The sequence below is a fragment of the Chrysochloris asiatica genome, unplaced genomic scaffold (genome assembly GCF_000296735.1).
Source record: "Chrysochloris asiatica unplaced genomic scaffold, ChrAsi1.0 scaffold00111, whole genome shotgun sequence".
Classification (NCBI taxonomy): domain Eukaryota; kingdom Metazoa; phylum Chordata; class Mammalia; order Afrosoricida; family Chrysochloridae; genus Chrysochloris; species Chrysochloris asiatica.
The window spans coordinates 6,910,835-6,930,047 of NW_006408629.1; the positions used below are offsets into that span (position 1 = coordinate 6,910,835).

Genomic DNA, 19,213 nt, shown 5'->3' on the forward strand with positions numbered 1-19,213 from the left:
CTATATCTGACAGTGTTTCTCTGCTATTCATAAGGTTTTCAGTGACTTAATATTTGGAAATAGTTTGTCATTCTTTCTTCCTAGTCTGTTTTTGTCTGGAAGCTCATCTGAAACCTGTCCACCATGGGTGACCCTGCTGGTATTTAAATACTGGTGGCATAGCTTTCAGAATCACAGCAACTCACAAGCCACCACAGTACGACAAACTGACAGATGACTGTTGGTGAATTTCTGTTACACACAGCTAAATACAACTCTAGTTTACATGCGTGATCTTCAGGAAAAAACTAATCTGGCCTTAAAATCTGCTGTCTTTACAACAGTCTTGCCAGCATAAAAATATGTCACCATTAGCACTAACAACATAATGATTGTGGCTCTTTCAATGGGAATGCGTGGGAACTATTTGGCTTTGGTCTAGCACAAGGGTAAGCACTCAGCCGCTAACCAAAAGGTTGGTAGTTTGAACTCACCCAGTAACTCCATGGGAGAAAAATTTGGTAATCTGCTCCTGTATAGATTACATTCTAAAAAACGCTATGGGGCAGTTCTACTCTGTTACATGGGGTTGCTATGAATTTCCAATTCGATATTTAGTGACTACCATAAAAAATAATTATGAAGGATCCTGAATCAGAGAATATCTGAAAATCTGGCCAGATTACAGCTCCTGTAATCATGAATTTTAGGCATCCTGGTCGCATATTGGGTAGTTGTTTGACTGCTAACCAAAAGGTTACTGGGTCAAGTCACTCCACCAGAAAAAAACAAACAATCAGTTAGTGATACTCTGTCCCATAGTGTCACCCACTATGAGTCACAAGTCACCTGACAGCAATGGGTTTAGTTTCACTCATGAATCTAAAGACTGAGTCTGTTTGATTAAAACTATTCTGTTTTTTTGTTTTTTGTTATAATTTAATACTTATTATCATTTCACAGACAAAGTCTTACCTGTAATTCTAATAATCAGTATTTCTTAAAGTGTTGTTGTTGTTGTTGTTAGGTGCCATCGAGTTGGTACAGACTCATCATGACCTTATGCACAGCAGAATGAAATACTGCCCGATTCTGGGACAACCTCACTACTGTCTTAATGTACATTTTGTATAAATAGCTCATAAATGTGTTTTTAAATAAAGTCTCTAAAATGTAGTGTTGTAAAATTGTACTAGTATTTATCTTTGCAATTTTGAATTTTTTAAAGCTTTATTTTTTTAATCTTTATATGCTATCCCATCTCAGCATAATTAATATTAGAAAATTATTTGAGAACCATAGAAATGTTCTAATTTTACTTACCATTTATAAGCTAAGAAGTCACCAAGTAACTTAATAATTTTTCAGACAAATTTATAATAAACTCTATTATACTAATACATAGAATATTGTCATGCTCACATACACAAAATGTGATCTGGTATGGAATCAGTGCATATAAGCCATCAGAAATTACATATGTTTGAGGATAATATAACCAAAAGTGTTATCCCATGTGCTTAGAGTAATCTGTTGTTTTTGTTAAGTTTCATCAAGTCTGTTCCAACCCATTGTGACTCTGTATAGGGTTTCCGAGGAGCAGCTGGTGAGCTTTAATTACCAACCTTGCAGTTCAATTGGCTTTGCAGTCTGGCACATTGACCCACAGTGTCACACCAGGACTCCTAGAGTAACCTTGTTGTTGTTGTTGTTGTTAAGTGTCGTCGAGTCGGTTCTGACCCATAGTGACCCTGTATGGTTTCTGAGGAGCAGCTGGTGAGCTTGAACTGCCAGCCTTGCAATTCAAACAGCTTTACACTCCGGGGCATTAACCCACAGCACCTAACGTAGAACCAGTTATTTAATAATAACAATGAACTACTTTTCTCATTTATAAAATTAGAAAAATACTGTTGGACATTAATATGCTGATAAAATTCCACTCTTGATTATTTGATTCCTATGCAGATTGAATTCCTATAGGACCAAGAACTGGTCCTAAGGATTTCCAAGACTGTAAATCCTCAAGGGAACAAACAGCCTCATATTTCTCCTGTAGAGCAGTTGGTGGGTTTGAACCATCTACTTTTGGGTTAGCAGCCCAACATTTAACCCACTGTACCACCAGGACTCCTTAATATGCTAACACACCGTATAAACAGCCAAGAGAGGGGTATTGTTTGCAAACATTTTCAAATATATTTGACTACAGAATTGTTTTATAGTCATTTACCTTGTTGGGTTGGTCTATTCTCTAACAAAGCCACTTTTAAATGTTTACAGATATAGGTATTTAGATTGTTTCTAGGTTAATGTTTTGGGACAAAGACTTCATGAATCCTCTTCTTTCTACATCACTAATTTGACTTGAAAATTTATCATCATATATAGAGCATTTCCTACTTGGGAAATATGAAAAATACATGATATAAAATCAAAGTATATACACAAGACCACAGGAGGAATCCAGAACCCTATCCAGAACTGACTGAGGTAGGAAATTTCCACTAGAAAGGATGAGTAGACCAGCCTGGAGTGGCTAGAACAGAAGATACTCCAAGAAAGAAAGACCAGCAGGAAAAATCTGAAACAATAATGACAATCTGATTGATTACTACAAGAACAAGTAAGTTGTTCACCTGGGAGCCATAGAGGCAAGTGGTCAGGACTCCTCACAGCAAACCCCCTTCCAAGACTGAGACTCAAGGGGAATACATGAGTAGGCATGTGGTCTGGCCGGTGACCACATTGGTCACTGATAAGGGAAAGAAGGGGAAAAAACAGCAATGCAGTTGCGAGCTAAGCCCAACCACATTCAATAGACCCCCGTGAACCTGGGTGGAGACCTGGATGGCCAGCAATATGGCAAGACCTGGGGACTTCTGGACCCAGAGGCAGAGACATGGCCACAGTAGACTAGAGTGGAGAGTGAAGTGTCCAGTTGATATGAAGTGAGGGGAGATGCACAAGAACACTCATACTTGCAGATAGTACCCACTTGACCTGGCTTCGATGACCTGGCTTCATTCGATAACTGGATGAACTCAACTAGAAGAAATAAGAGGGGGGGAAAAAAAAGAGTAACCCACTACAATTTGATGAACTTTACCTATACCTATGGATGTAGTAACTCAAAACAGGGAACAAATCTTTGCAATGAGGATCACTCCTACCCCCTCAGTACACAGGGTTGACAGGGATGGGCAATTTAGACATTGGCTCCCCAATATAGGGGGGCCTATAAAGGAAAGAAGTGACTGGCTTACAAGCTTTCAAGAGGGAGCCTAGTTCCAGACAGGGCGGGGGAAGGTAGAATCACCACTGAATGATTTCCAATCCATTGGGACCGGGCTGGCAAAGGGAAATGGGGATAAGACTCTTGTGGTACAATAGTGAATAATTGCCATCAGGACTGACTGTGAGGCTAGGAAATAGAGAGGTAGATGTTTTTTGACAAAAAGAGGAGAGTGATTGATTTTGCAGCCCAGGAGCAGAGGTCCCTGGGACCACCAAGTGAGAAGAGTAGAGAGCACGACCCTACCCAGAGAGGCAGTGATGCCAGTGATGGAGACAGAGCTGATGACGTGAACAGATGGAGCGGCTAGGGACACTGGACTCAGGGAGGGAGAAGGACTGTGTGCTGGCGGCTGGGGGGCGGGCCTGTGGGATGTACCCTTTGGTTATTTGATGATGCATGGAGGGGATTGTAATCATTGCAATGAAACAAAATACAATAGGATGAGTGTAGAGAGCTGATGTTCTCCCATGTAAACCTCACAATAAATTTTTAAAAAAAAAAAAGATCAAAGCATAAATTAATCTGCTTTTTGGCTGAAATTTAAACCAAGATTCTAATTCTGAAAGTGCTTAAAAATAGTCCTGGTGTGGCACCTGTAGGACAAACACTGGACTGCTAACCACAAGATCAGTAGTTCAAACCCACCAGCTGCTCCTTGGAAACCTTACATAGCGTCACTATGAGTCAGAAGTGACTAGATGGCAGTTAACACCAACAAGTGCTTTAAATCTTACTGAATTTTCCACCAAGAAGAAAGAATAGAGATGACATTATGAGTTCTGGTTCCTGGTTCCACCAGCTTATTTTTGTAATATCCTTGCTGTTGTCTCCTTTTCCTGACCAGGGGTCATTCTTTTCTTCCCGTCATTTCAAACATCCAGAGATATCAGCTAGAAGACAGACTTAACAACCAGGAGCGCACAGTAGCTTTCCTCCTAGAACAAGCCTTTCGTATCAAGGAGGATATCTCTGCCTGTCTTCAGGGGACACACGGCTTTCGAAAAGAGGAATCACTTGCCAGGAAACTACTGGAAAGTCACATCCAAACCATCACCAGCATAGTCAAAAAACTCAACCAAAACATTGAGGTAATTCTCTACTTCTTATATGTTGGCATCATTGCTTGACTAAGATTATCAACCACCAACATCATTCTCTACCACAGAAACATGTAGCTATTATTTAAGTTTGTTATTGTTAAGTGTTATTGAGTCTGTTCCAACTCAAATCAATCCTGTATAGGGTTTCTGAGGCTGTAAATCTTTGCAGGAGCAGAATACCTCATCTTTCTCTCTTAGAACACCTGTTGGTACTTATCCTTAAGTTTAATTGATTATAATTTAGTTGACACAGAGGGAAATGGCTCAAAATTTCACCTGTTCATTTATACCAAAAAAACATTTATTATTGTATATCTATTTTGTGACAGCAAAACAATTGTTTAACATTATGCCAGACATTGTGGTAAGGTTCTTATTTTAATCTAAATATCTAAAGCTCTATTACTATATCCATTTCAATAAGAAGTTTTAGTAATGTTTTGGCAATACTGGCTCAATTGTGGCAGTGGTTATCTTTCCAAGATTTGTTTTTTATGTTTTTTCTGCTATGATGCTGAAACTAATGCCATTGGTATTTCAAATATCAGAAAGGTCAATCACGGTAGACAGGTTCAGGTGAGCTTCCAAACGAAGACTGTCTGGGATGGAGGATGTGGAAATCTACTTCTGAAAACAACTGGCCAGGGAAACACCTGGATAGCAGCAGAACAGTGTCTGATAGAACATTGGAAGATGAGCTTCTCAGGTTGAAGGGCACTCAAGATACAACTAAGGAAGTACGGACTCCTCAAAGTAGAGTCAATCTTAATGATGTGGGTGGGTAAAACTTTGCAGACTTTCATTTGTTAAAAAGGCATGATGCAAAAGCAGAATGTGGAATGAGTGAAGTATCAACCAAAGGAAGGTGGAAGTTCTAAAAACTGATATGGAACACTTAAAGCTAAACATCTTTAGTGAGCTAAAATGGACTGGCATCAGGTATTTTGAATGTGACAATTGTATAGGCTAATATGGCCAGAATGACCAATTTAAAAGGAACAACACTCATCATAGAGAACATTTCAAGAACTATTCAGAAGTACAGTGTTATCAGTTATAGGATAATATTTAGATTCATATAAGGAAGACCAATTACTATTTGTTGTTGTTGTTGTTAAGTGCTATCGAGTTGATTTCAACCCATAGCTACCCTGTTCAGGGTTTCCAAGGAGCAGCTGGTGATCTTGAACCACCAACCTTGCAGTTCAAACGGCTTTGCAGTCTGGCGCATTAACCCACAGCTCCACATCAGGACTCTATTACTATTACTCAAATTTACTTAAAAACTACTAATGCCAAAGATAAAGAAATTGAAGATTTGTGCCAATTTCTGTAATCTGAAATTGATCAAACATGAAATTAATATGCATTGATAATTGCTGGTTATTGGAATGCAAAAGTTAGAAACAAAGAGGAAGGGAGGCTCAGTAGTTGAAATATGACCTTAGTGATAGAAAGAATGCTGCAGATTGCATGATAGAATTGTGCAAGACCAACAATTCATTGTAAATACATTTTCTTCAACAACGTAGTGACGTACATGTACACTTTCCAGACAGAATACCTAGGAATCATATTGACTACATCTGTGGAAAGATGATGGAGAAGCTCAATATCATCAGTCAGAACAGGCACAAATTATTGTGCAACTACAGAACAGACCATCACATACTCATATGCTTATACTCATACTCACATACTCACATTGTTGTTGTTGTTAAGTGCCATCGAGTCGGTTCCGACCCATAGCGACCCTGTACAGGGTTTCCGAGGGTGTAAATCTTTACGGAGTAGAAAGCCTCATCTTTCTTCCGCGGAGCGGCTGGTAGTTTCGAACCGCTGACCTTAAGGTTCGCAGCCCAATTCGTAACCACTATGCTACCAGAGCTCCTTCACATACTCATATGCTTATACTCATACTCACATACTCATACTCAAGTCCATTGACACTTGAGACAATTAAAACAAGTGCATGAAACCCAAAGTACAGCTTGAGTATGTGCCATGTAAACTTAGAAACCATCTTAAGAATAGATTTGACACACTGTACACTAATGACCAAAGACCAGATAAGTTGTGGGATGACATCACATAGGAAGAAAGCAAAAGATTATTCCAAAGACAAGAAACAAAGACCAAAATGGATGTCACAGAGAATCTGAAACTTGCTCTTGAACATAAAGTACCTAAATGTAATGGAATAAATGAAGACAGAAGATTCCAAAAGGCAACTTGAGAAGATAAAGTAAATTATTATAATTAAATGTGTAACATCCTGGAGTTAGGAAACCAAAAGGGAAGGACTTGCTTAGCATTTCCTCAACGGAAAGAACTGAAGAAAAACTCAAGCCTAGAATTGCAATATTGAAAAATTTTATGGGCAAAAAAACTAAACAAAGGAAGCATCAAAAGGAGATGGAAGGAGTATACAGAATCGTACCAAAATGAAATTGGCAGATATTTAATCATTTCAGAATGTAGCACATGATCATGAACTTATAGCATTGAAGAAAGAAGTCCAAGCTTCACTGAAGGCGCTGGTGAAAAATAAGGCTCCAGGAACTGATGGAATGCCAATTGGGATGTTTCAACAAACTGCAATGCTGAAAGGTCTCTTTCATCTAATGTCAAAAAATTTGAAAGACAGCTACCTGGCCAACCGACTAGAAGAGATCCATATTTGTGCCCACTCTAACAGAATATGAAAATTATTGTGCAATATCATGAAAAAACATGTAAATAAAATTATGCTGAAGATAATTCAAAAACTGTTGCACAGTACTTTCACAGGGAATTCACATAAATCAAAAGGGGCGTGCTAATATCAGATGGGTCTGAAAAGATGTTTAGCTGTGTTTTATTGACTATGCAAAGACAACCAACTATGTGAATCATAATAAATTGTGGGAATAATTTAAGTATGGAAATTTCAAAGCACTTAAATTGTGCTCATATAAAACATGTACATAGACAAGCAGTGGTTCAAACAGAACTAGATGTTACTGTATGTTTTAGGTATGTGTCAGGGCTGTGTGCTTTCCTCATACGTTTTCAATATGGATACTGAACAATAATCTAAGAAGTTGAACTATATGAAGAAGAATGGAGCATCAGCATTGCAGAAAAACTCAATAATAACCTGTGATAAAAAATGACAAAAATTTGCTTACTGAAAGCATAGAAGACTTACTGATGAAGGTGAAACACTAATGCCAGCCTTCAGTTTAGATTATGTTTCAACATACAAAAAACAAATATCCTCACCATGGGACCAATCAGCAAAACCACAATAAATGGAGAAAAGACTGAAGTTATCAAGGATTTCATTTTCCTTGGCTCCACAATCAATGTCCATGGAAGCAGCAGTCAAAAAATAAAACACCATATTGAATTGGGCAAATCTGATGCAAAAGATCTCTTTAAAATGTTTTTAAAAACAAGCAAACAAAGATGGCATTTTGAAGACTAAGGCACACCTGACCCAAGCCATGTTATTTGCAATCACCTCATTTGCATGCAAAAGCTGGTCAATGAATAAGGAAAACCAAAGAACTGATATATTTGAACTCTGGATTTGGCAAAAAGATGGTGCATGGAGGGGATTGTAATCATTCAATGAAACGAAATACTATTGGTTGAGAGCAAAACCAATGTTCTTTCTTGTAAACTATCACTCAGTTCAACAGTAAAAGCTTTAAAATATGTATATCATTAACTTTCATATGTATTAAAAACTTTAAGCATGGTACATGTTCTATGATTTGCTCATTTATATTTCAAATATTGAAATATTTCTCTGCATAAATAGTTGTTTGAATTTTCATTATTTTCATGATATACATTCCTACAAATGTATTTACTATGGTATAAACACTTTGAAAGCTCTTGATGCATGTTAGCAAATAGGTTTGTAGGAAGTTTACACTTTCATTAGCATTATATAAGAGTGCTTTTTCACTGTTCTAATTAAGGAATTCTAGCATAGTGTTTACCAATCAGGCTGCGAACCGCAAGGTCAGGAATTCAAAATTACAAACTGTTCCACGGGAAAAAGATGAGGCTTTCTGCTCCTGTAAAGATTTACAACTTTGGAAACCCTGTATAGGGTCACTATGAGTCGGAATCTACTCCACGGCACCTAACCAACCAACCAACCAACCAGTGGTACAGTGGTGCAAGAATGGGGTGGGGGTGGGGGGTATGTCTGACTTCCTCTGACTTCACAAGGTGGTAAAGAGAATCAGACTCAAAATCAGCTCAAGGCTGATTCCTATGAGGCAGAAGTCAGACATGCTCCAGTCTTCAACCTTGTTTACCCTATTCTGACACCACCCATCTCTTCCACAGAGCTCTTGCTTCTCTCACTCCATTGCAATGGCCACACAGTCTTCACAAACTCACAGGTTTATTAGACAAGTTAACAGGGCACGGTTCAGGATGAGAAACAATTTAGCATACAGCAGTTCTCCATCCAGTTGGGAAATTGTCTTCTCAGTCACACTGCAGAAGTCCTGGTGTGGTGCTGTAAGATAAACACTGGACTTGTCATTGGTTCAAACCCACCAGCCACTCTTGGAAACTGTATACAGGATGGCTATGAGTTGGAACCAACCTGCACCATCCTCACAATCATGGTTACCCTTGAGCCCATTGCTGCCACTGTGCCAATCCATTTCCTTGAAGGTCTTCCTCTTTTTTTTGGACCCTCCATGTTACCAAACAAGATTCTGGTTGCTTTTACCTACTAGTCAGTTCCAACTCATAACAACCCTGCATAGAGTTTCTGAGGTGTGGCTGGTGAGTTTGTACGCTGGATCTTGTGGTTCAAACCAACCTTGCTGTCAATTGCAACCTTGCTGTCAAAAACCACAGTGCCACACGGACTCCAAGACTCTGGTAGAAGAGTCATAATTCACTGTATCACAAGTGGTTAAAGCACTCAACTTTTAGTCAAAAGGTTGGCAGGTCAAATTCACTAGTTGCTTTGTGGAGGAAACATGAGGCAGTCTATTTCTGTAAAAATCAGAAGCCCTGGAAACCCTATGGTGCTGTGCTATTCCATAGAGTTGCTATGAATTGAAATTGCTTCAGTGACAATGGGTTTGATTTTGGTTTGGGTTTATGTCATCATTGAGATTTATTGTTGTTTTAATCTCTACTAATTCGGAAACCCTGTACAGGGTCGCTATGGGTCGAAACCGACTCGACGGCACTTAACAACAACAACAACAATTTGATAGGACAGAAATAAGACCTTTTTTCTTTTCTTCTTGAAGGTATTGAACTACATTTTTAAAGTAGTCATAACAGTTCTAATCTTCTCAGTCAGTCAATCATGTGCTTTACCTAGTTATCTTTTAGAGTTTTGTTATTGTTAAGTGTTATGGAATCGGTTCTGACAAATAGCGACCCTGTATAAGGTTTCCGAGGGTTGTTAGATTTGAACCATCAACCTTGTGATTAGCAGTCCACACCAGAACTTAGTGGTTTTTAATTCTTATTGATTGATGAAAGGAGCTCTTGTAGCATAGTGGTTATGCATTGGGCTGTTAACTGCAAGATCAGAAGTTTGAATTCACTATTAATTCCTCAGAAGAAAGAAGAGACTTTCTGCTCCCATAAAGATTTATAGCCTCAGAAACCCTACACAGGGTCCCTGTGAGTTGGAAATGACTGGACAACACACCACCACCACCACTGATTAATGAGTTCTTCTATACATTAAGAATGGAAACCAGCGGTTTATTGGTAAATGTCTAACAATCAACTATTTAGGAGAAGATGAAATCTGGTTTATCATTTCTGCCTATTTCATGGTATAAATACTCCTACTATAACTGATTTCAAACACCTAACATGGTGACAACAATGGGGAGTGATATGCACATCAGCTCTGCAAGCTGGTGCATACTGGTCCCAGCGCAGCACTGAAACACTTGATAATAACATATGCTATGGACAGTTTTTCAGTTTGTTGTTTATATCTTAATTTTATTTACAATGTTTTTCTACAAGATTTGTACAAAATTTCACTTCATGATTTCTCTCCTTACTTTTAAAAATTAGAAAGCTCTTCATTCAGAGATGAGATCACCTGCTATATTTTATTTTTAGGATTTGGTTTCTAATGTATGTATTTTAATCTGTATTTTATAAGGTTGATTTTGATATATGGCATGAGGTAAGGATCTAAATTCATTATTTTATGAATAAGTACTCAGATCACAACATGATTCTTGAAATTCTTCCCCCTTTGATTTGTGAGTCTCATATATAACATCTTGCTTCCAAACATTTACCAAGATCCTCATAAACTTACGTTGAACTATTTGGCTACACATCAGCATCACACAGATTTACTGTATTCTTGCTAAATGTTTTAAAATTTATCACTATTCTTTTAAAAAAAAAGACTGTAGCTAGTATTTTTGACACTTCTATGTCTCCGCTTAAGGTTGTATTTGCTTTTAAGATGTCTCAATCTGACAGTTTATTAATGTGAAGAATTCTTAGTATAGTCTTTGAAATTTCTGCAATTCACTTGCTACAAAAATTCCACTATAATAAAATCCACAGACTCCTGGTGTGGTGCTGTAGGATCAGCACTGGACTGCGAACCACAAGGTTGGCAGTTCAAATCCACCAGCTACTCCATGGAAACCCTATACAGGGTCACTGTGAGTTGGAACTGGCTTGATGGCACTAAGAACAAACAAGCTTGAATATGTTGTTTTAAATCACATTTTTTTGGTACTTTCCCAAAATTCTATACTCTCACTTATTTCAGAATAAATTCAAATTAATTGTTTAAATGTTAAATAAGGCAAATTTTCTCTTCAGAAAAACAGAACCATTTCCATTTTTATATACTTATATGTACATGCAAAAAAAATATTAAAACCACTATTCTCAGGAAAGTCAGTTTTATTTCCAGAATACCAAGATATAATAATGTCATCATTAAAGATATGCAAATACAAAATCTGAGTACACGAGTACAAAATCTGAATACATCCAAGCCATAAATCGCTCATATTCTCTAAGAAATCTAGAATAAACTTCTTTTGCAACCATTTGTGAAACAATTTGATCCAACCATATTTGCTTGTGTTCGTTGAATTAGCTGTATTGGGATTCACTTTCAATTCATAAACGGCCTTACCTGAAGATATATTAAAAATCACTTTTCAAAAGTTACCACCTGTTGTGGTATCATTTTTTAAAATGTTTTTATTGTGAATTGAGTGACAGTTTACATGGGAGAAAATCAGTTTTACATTCATTGTTTATGATTACAGTCTCCTCCATGCATCATCATTCAACAGTATTTGTTTCTGTTCCCTCTGTTTTTTTTTAGGGTGGGGGGGGGATGTACACAAAAACACTCAGGAATATATAATCATTTAAATAACCACAGGGTACATTCTGCAAGCCTGCCTCCTGGTCATCAGCACACAGCCTTTCTCTTTCCCTGAAGTCTAGAGTCTTTAGCTGCTCCTTCTCTCCATGTCTTCATCTCTGCCTCCATCTCTGGTGTCACTGCTTCTCTGGATAGGGTCCCACATTCTTCTCCTTTGATGGTCTTAGGGTCTTCTGTTTCTGGACTGTAACATTAACTGTTTTTTTTATTAGGTGCCATCGAGTCGGCACCAACTCATAGTGAACTTATGCACAGCAGAACAAAACAATGTCCAATCCTGGGCCAACCTCACTACTGTTGCCACACTTGAGTCCATCCATGCTGCCACCTGACCAATCTATCTTGTTGGGGGTCTTCCTCTTTTTCTCTGAACTTCCATCTCACCAAACATGATATCCTTCTCCAGAGACTGTTCCCTCCTGACAATATGTCCAAAGTATGAGAGATGAAGTTTGGCCACCTTGGCCTCCAAGGAGCACTCTGGCTGCACTTCTTCCAAAATGGATCTATTGGTTCTTTTGGCAACCCATGGCACTTTTAGTATTCTCCTCCAACACCATAACGCAAAGGCATCAATTCTTCTACGATCTTCCTTATTCACTCTCCAGCTTTCGCATGCATATGAGGTTATTGAAAATACCATGGCTTGGGTCAGGCGCAGTTTAGTACTCAAGCTGACATCTTAGCTCTTCAGCACTTTAAAAAGTTTCTGTGCAGCAGATTTGCTTAATGCAATACGTCGTCTGGTTTGTTGGCTGCTGCTTCTGTGAGTGTTGATAGTTGATCCTAGAAGAATGAAGTCCTTGACAACTTCAATCTTTTCTCCATTGATAAGAATGATGTTTATTGATCCAGTGGTGAGGATTTTTGTTTTCTTGACATTGAGATGTAATCCATACCGAAGGCTGTGCTCTTTGATTAAGATTAATTACTCCCCCCTTTTTGTTACAAAACTTCTGCCTTACAGTTGTGAAAGTCACAGTCATAGCATCAATTATTCACTATTGAAACATAAGAATCTTATCCCCATCTCCTTTCACCAGACCTGTCTAGACAAGATGAAAACTGTTCAGTGGTGATTCTATATTTTCTTTCCCCACACACCTGAAAATTAAATTCCCTCTTGAAAACTTGCAAGTCACTTCGTGCCTTTATAGCCAGCCACCACGACCACACCGCCCCTCATTTCAGGTAGCCAATGTCTAAGTTGCCCATCCCTATCAATGCTGTATACAGAGGGGATAGGATTGATACTTGATATGAAGACTCCTTCCTTCTCAGTTGGTATTTTGAGCTACTACATCCATAAGTATAGGCCAAGTTAATCAAATTATAGCAATTTACACCTGTTCCCTTTATAAAAAATTGTGTTTTTTAAAATCTTCCTCTAGCCTGGTTCTGATCATCAAGCCATTGAAGCTAACAAGTTTGGGTGTTCTTGTGCATCTCTCTTCACTTCCTATCAGCTGGACACTTCACTCTCAGCTCTGGCCCTCTATGATTATGTCCTTGCATGCTCAGGAGTCCCCAGGTCTCACCACACTTCAGACCAACCAGTCCTTCCTCTTCTCTCTCTTATTGCCAGGTAGATGGGTGTCTATGGAATGTGGTCTAACTCAGCCCATATCTTCATTGTTGCCTTTCCATCTTCGACTCACCAGCTGACCAACATGATCACCAGCAATCTTACATGCTTGTTCATGTGTTTCCTTTGAGTTTCAGTCTTGAAGGGGGATTTGTCCTGAAGGGATTTTATTGCTTGCCTTGATGGCTCCCCTGCAAACAACTTACTTACTCTTATAGCAGCCAATCAGACTGCCATTTTTGTTTTGGATTTTTCCTACTGGTCTTTCTTTCAAGAAGTATCTTCTGTTCCTCTAGCTGTTCCAGGCTGGTCTGTTTGTCCTTTCTAGTGGGAATGTCCCACCTCAGAAGGTTCTGGATGAGGCTCAGGATTACATCTAGGGTCCTATATACTACAAAGGCTCCACAAGAAGCCTATTTCACTGGGCAAGTTTTAGAACCCCTTTTAAGTATTCCAACCAGTTATAGGCTGAAGACAAGTTTACAACCTTTCTGTAATCATGTTTTCCAATTCCTTTCTATCCCACTCAAGTGTCTATTTTATAATAGTAGGCAAGAGAAACCAATATTCATAAGACAGTCAAACATCTAAACATGATTTCCCTTCTTCAGTCTATGCCTTGATCCCTGCATCACAGAGCCCTGTTATTACAAGCTTGAGCATACATCACTATTTGTCTCTGTCCCATTTTGTGGTATCATTAATAAAAATAAAAATAAAAATAAAAATTTTAAAACAATGATACCCAAATGGCAACCTATAACTGTATTGGACCAATAAACACAATTTGTTTGGTCCATATGTTGTTGTTGTTGTTAAGTGCCGTGGAGTAGGTTCCGACTCATAGTGACCCTACACAGGGTTTCCGAGGCTGTAAATCTTTACGGGAGCAGACCGCCTCATCTTTCTCCCGCGGAACGGCTGATAGTTTTGAACTGCTGACCTTGCGGCTCACAGTCCGATTCGTAACAACTACGTTACCAGAGCTCCTTATAGTGTTTAGAAAAGATTTTGAATAAGGTGTCGACATTTTAAAAACTGGGAAATTTCACATAAAATCTGGATTTCTGGCTTCTATTGAAATATCATTTAGACTTAGAAACAATAAATTGACATGTACCACCCTAATCCTATCATACCCTCATCTCTGAAAGAGCTCCAGTAGCATAGTGGTTACAAGTCAAGCTGCTAAACTCAAGGTGAGCAGTTTGAAACTACCAACCATTCCAGGGGAGAAAGATGAGGCTTTCTACTCCCTTAAAGATTTTACAACCTCAGAAACCCTATGCAGGGTCACTATGAGTCAGAACTGACTCCCTGGCACACCACCACCACCACCCTCATCTCTGAGATAGGACTGCCTCACTCATCTACATTCTCAGCCAAACAACAACCATTGGATTTTGAAATCTTACTTCATATGATCTTTTCTTCCTATGTAGCATGGTAAATTAATGGGAATTTTAATTCAAAATTCTAGGTTTTAGAAGACCAAATAAGAGCTCGAGACCAGGCGACCACAGGAACTCATTTTGCAGTGAAGGAGCTAAACACCAAACACCTGCAGGGAGTTGGAGATCTTCGTGGAAGAGTAGCCAGGTGAGAGGAATTAAATAGCAATTGGCAGTCAGTTTTGGCCACTGAATTCTCATTCTCAAATAAGTTTCATACTGTAGAAAACAAGACTTTGTCTTCACTTTAAACTAAACTGCTTAGATGGTGGTTGAGGAAGGTGGATCATAGGACTTTGACAGCCTAATGTTTTCAAAACTTCATGGGAAATCCAAAATTTCCATAAAAGATCCTATATGCATCCAGAAATCACCAGAATGTCTTCTTTATAATCATCAACTTCCCAAATCCCAATACCCAAAACAGACACAACTGCACTTCAAAAATTCCTAGGTGTGTCAAATTTGAAAAGTTAAAATATTAAAAAATACACAGGAATTACTTATAAGTGTCTAGCAAAAGGGCTTTACTATCAAATGGACATCTTTTGTATGAGATTTATAAATCAAAATAATTAATGCTACACAGCTCAACAAAAATCTGTGGGCATTGACAATGGAAGAACCACTTTGGCAAACATGCCAAAGATAATTTGTGAGTGACTGATCATGAACACCTTTCCATCCTTATATCTTCTGCCAGTAGCTCTCTCCTCCCATCTGGAATATCCTCACCCCATTTTCTTAATCTGCTCTGTGGTGTCACTGACCAAATATGAATCAGATGGTTGACACTTAAGACAAATCTCTCCTAAAGTATCCTCCATTTAATTCAACAAAAATGTATTGAGTACTTGACCACATCCAAGTAATGTGATAGGCCTCAGGGATTCATAGACATGGTCTTAGTCCCACTGTTTTTCACAATTGAGCTGGAAAAACAAGCTGTATCAATTGGCAACAAAATGAGCATGAAGATGAAAATCAGGGGTGCCCTGGGAATCTCCCAATCAGATTGCAGCATAGGTAAAACTTCCCTGAGAATGTTATAGAGATGAGTTTTGAAGGATTTGGTAGTTAGATAAGGAAAGGGGAAAAGACACTTTGCATAAGAGGGAAAATATGTGCAAAGGAACTGAAGGATGAATTTTTGCATGTTTAAGTGCTTACCTATGAGAAGAGTATTTTGGTTATGGCATTTTGGGGTTTGCATATATAGAAAGAGATGGGTGATAAAGTGGTCCCAAGTTGAATGTATACACACACACACATACATATAAAATTATTTTATAAATGTATAAATATATTTTTATACTTTAAAAATACATAGTTATATTTTATCATATATTTTTATATACAAAAGAATTTTTATAATATGGATATGCTATGAATCAAGATAATGAGACAAACTTCCACTAATCCATCACCCTACTTAGATGTACCATGATTTTACAAAGCATGTTAAGTACCAAATCTCTGTTTTAAATGGACCTTGTGGAGTAGTTGGTTGATTTGAACCACTAACCTTGCGGTTAGAAATCCAGTGCTTGTATATATATATATATATATATATATATATATATATATAATATACAGAGAAAGATATATATATATATATATATATATATATAGAGAGAGAGAGAGAGAGAGAGAGAGAGAGAGAATCCTTTTCTGCTTCATAAATCAAGCTCAATGGTTGATAACTATAATGAATTTCTCACTCTATTTCCAACCCCAATACAGTAGCAGTTTAAAAGCAACTGCTTCCAATAAAACGAGGTTCTCAGATTGCTTGGCCGGTTATTAACACCCTTTCCTGTTTGAGGAGTCCTGGTGGGCCACTGTAGAATAAGCAATGGACTGCCTACCATAAGGTCATTGGTTCAAACCCACCAGCTGCTCCTTAGAAACCCTCTACAGGGTAACTATGTGCCTGAATTGACTCCAAAGCACTTAACAACAACAGCCCCTATTTGATCCTTAGTCTTCCTTGCAGAAAGAGAAAAGGTGAGCATGCCAAGGGTACCCAAAGGGCTGGATATAAATTACACTCTGCAGCAGAATCAGAGGAGGCCAAACTCAAGCTTCATTTGATTCTTTGAAGCCTCAAGACAGATCTCCAGATTGTAGGGTAAAAAAGAATTATGTGTGATTAAAAGTAAAAAGCATGTCCTTTGAAGGAATAACAAACACATTATAGAGATGGTTAGTTTTTTAAAATATAAATAAAGACATTTTTACTCTACTTTTCTCACTTGGGACACCTCAAAGTCAATGAAAGACACAAGGAAAACAGCCACTCCATCTTTAGTACAACAAAAAAGTTGTCACAATTACTAACCACAAACAGCCAACTTAGCAGTATTGCTGTGTTTGGACTGACACTGACCTCTTTAGACCAAAAACAAAGTGATTTCCCCAAATCAAGACTCATGACCCTGAAAGGTTTAAGGGAAATCGTTTGAAAACATACTCACTATGAGTCAAAATCGACTGTACAGCAACAGGTTATGAAGTGTTTCTCAAAAAGTCACTAGAGAGTATCCTTCATCAAACTAACGAAGTAAAACCAAGAAAAGAAGGTCCTGGAAAAACCAAATCTGCATCAACACTAAAGCAAAGGGACTTCCTTTGAAAGACATAAAAAGAAATCCCAAAGAGAAAAAGAATGGAAATTTCCAGGAATGATGTCTTCAAGAAAAAAATTGAAATTAATAGATTATCTGATGTAAATGACCCCCAGAAAATTCTATTCAAGAGTCTATTGGAGAAGGGGTGGAAAGGTACAGATACAAAGAAAACTCACCTGACTTTATATAAAGGTAATTATTAACATAAAGAGAAACAAACAAACAAAAATCAGGAAAGGAAAGAATAACTGTATATTTCATCACTCAGCTATAAAATGGTATTTTCACTGGCATAATAAAGTAAACTGAATATTGACATAACCACAAATTGTAATATGTGGTTATGGGAAGAATGGTAACAGGTAAAGGACGTGACAGTGTAAGATAGCTAAGTCTTTATCTACCACCATTGTTGTTGTTAAGTGCCATCGAATTTGTTTTGACCCATAGCAAATCTGTATAGTGTTTCCGAGGAGCAGCGGTGAACTTGAATCTCTTACCTTGCGATTAAAAGTGACTTTCCAGTTCAGCACATTAACCCACAGCACCACATCTATAAATGTCAGACGATATATCAATACTACTCAAGAAATTCTAAGGGTGATGATGGCGGTCTGTTTCAACTCATAGTGATCCTGTATTGGGTTCCTGAGGTTGTAAATACTTATAGGAGCAGAAAACCTCATCTTTCTCACGTGGAACAGCTAGTAGTTTTGAACTGCTGACTTTGTGGTTCACAGCCCGATTCATAACCACTACGCTACCAGAACTCTACTATTTATATCTATTTATTCTTGTTGTTAAGCGCCATTGAGTCAGTACTGACTCATAGCGACCCTGTACAGGGTCTCCAAGACAGTAGTATATCTTTTCAGGAATAGAAAATCTCATCCTGCTCCCATGGAGCAACTGGTGGTCTTGAACCTCTAACCTTGTGGTTGGCATGTGCTTCATAATCTATTTATATTGTTAAGTGCTGTTGAGTAGGTTCTGACTCATAAAGATCCTGTGTAGGATTTCCAAGGTATGGTTGGTGGGTTTGAACCTTGCAGTTCAAACTAACTGTTGTCCAATGTTTATCCTACAGTGCCACCCCCACTCCCTAATCTATTTTAACAGAATACTTGCAGTATTTCTCTATATGCTTATCTGTATGTGCTATAAAGGAGCCCTGGTATGACGCTGTAGGATAAGTACCAGACTGATCACTGAAATGTCGGCAGTTCAAACCCACTAGTCATTCTTCGGAAACTTTATACAGGTTCACTATGAGTCAGAACTGACTTGAAGGCACTTAACACTTAACAACCACAACTACTAATGTGTTATAAATAGATGTAGTTCTGGTGTGGCACTGAAGGATAAGCACTGGACTACTAACCACAAGGTTGGCAGTTTAACCCCAACAGCCATTTAACAGCCACAACAACAAATGGTGTGTCCAAAGTAAGTGAACTGGACTATGTTCTATTGTAATCCATAAGGTTTTAATTGGCTCCGATCTTATTCTAAAAGAGCTGCTGAAACCATGGGTGAGCCTGCTAGTGTGTGATGGCATAGTTTCAAGCTTCACAGCAACACAGAAGCCATGATAATAAAACAAATTGACAGATGGGTGGTGGGTAGATATAAATGGCGGTGATGGTGTTACGCTATGGAGTCAGTTCCAACTCATAGCAACCTGAATAGGGAGCAGAAAGTCTCATCTTTCTCCTGAAGAGCCACTAGTAGATTTGAACTGCTGACCTTT

The 19,213-nt window shown here is 38.2% G+C and overlaps 1 protein-coding gene across 1 annotated transcript in view; it reads left to right on the forward strand.

Moving 5' to 3' along the window:
* FAM81B (family with sequence similarity 81, member B) overlaps window positions 1-19,213 on the forward strand; it is a 99,488-nt gene that overhangs the window by 32,452 nt on the left and 47,823 nt on the right. The window contains exons 4-5 of the mRNA XM_006867879.1: window positions 4,122-4,365; window positions 14,863-14,981. Coding sequence (XP_006867941.1) covers window positions 4,122-4,365; window positions 14,863-14,981 — 363 coding nt within the window. The remainder of the gene's footprint in view (window positions 1-4,121; window positions 4,366-14,862; window positions 14,982-19,213) is intronic.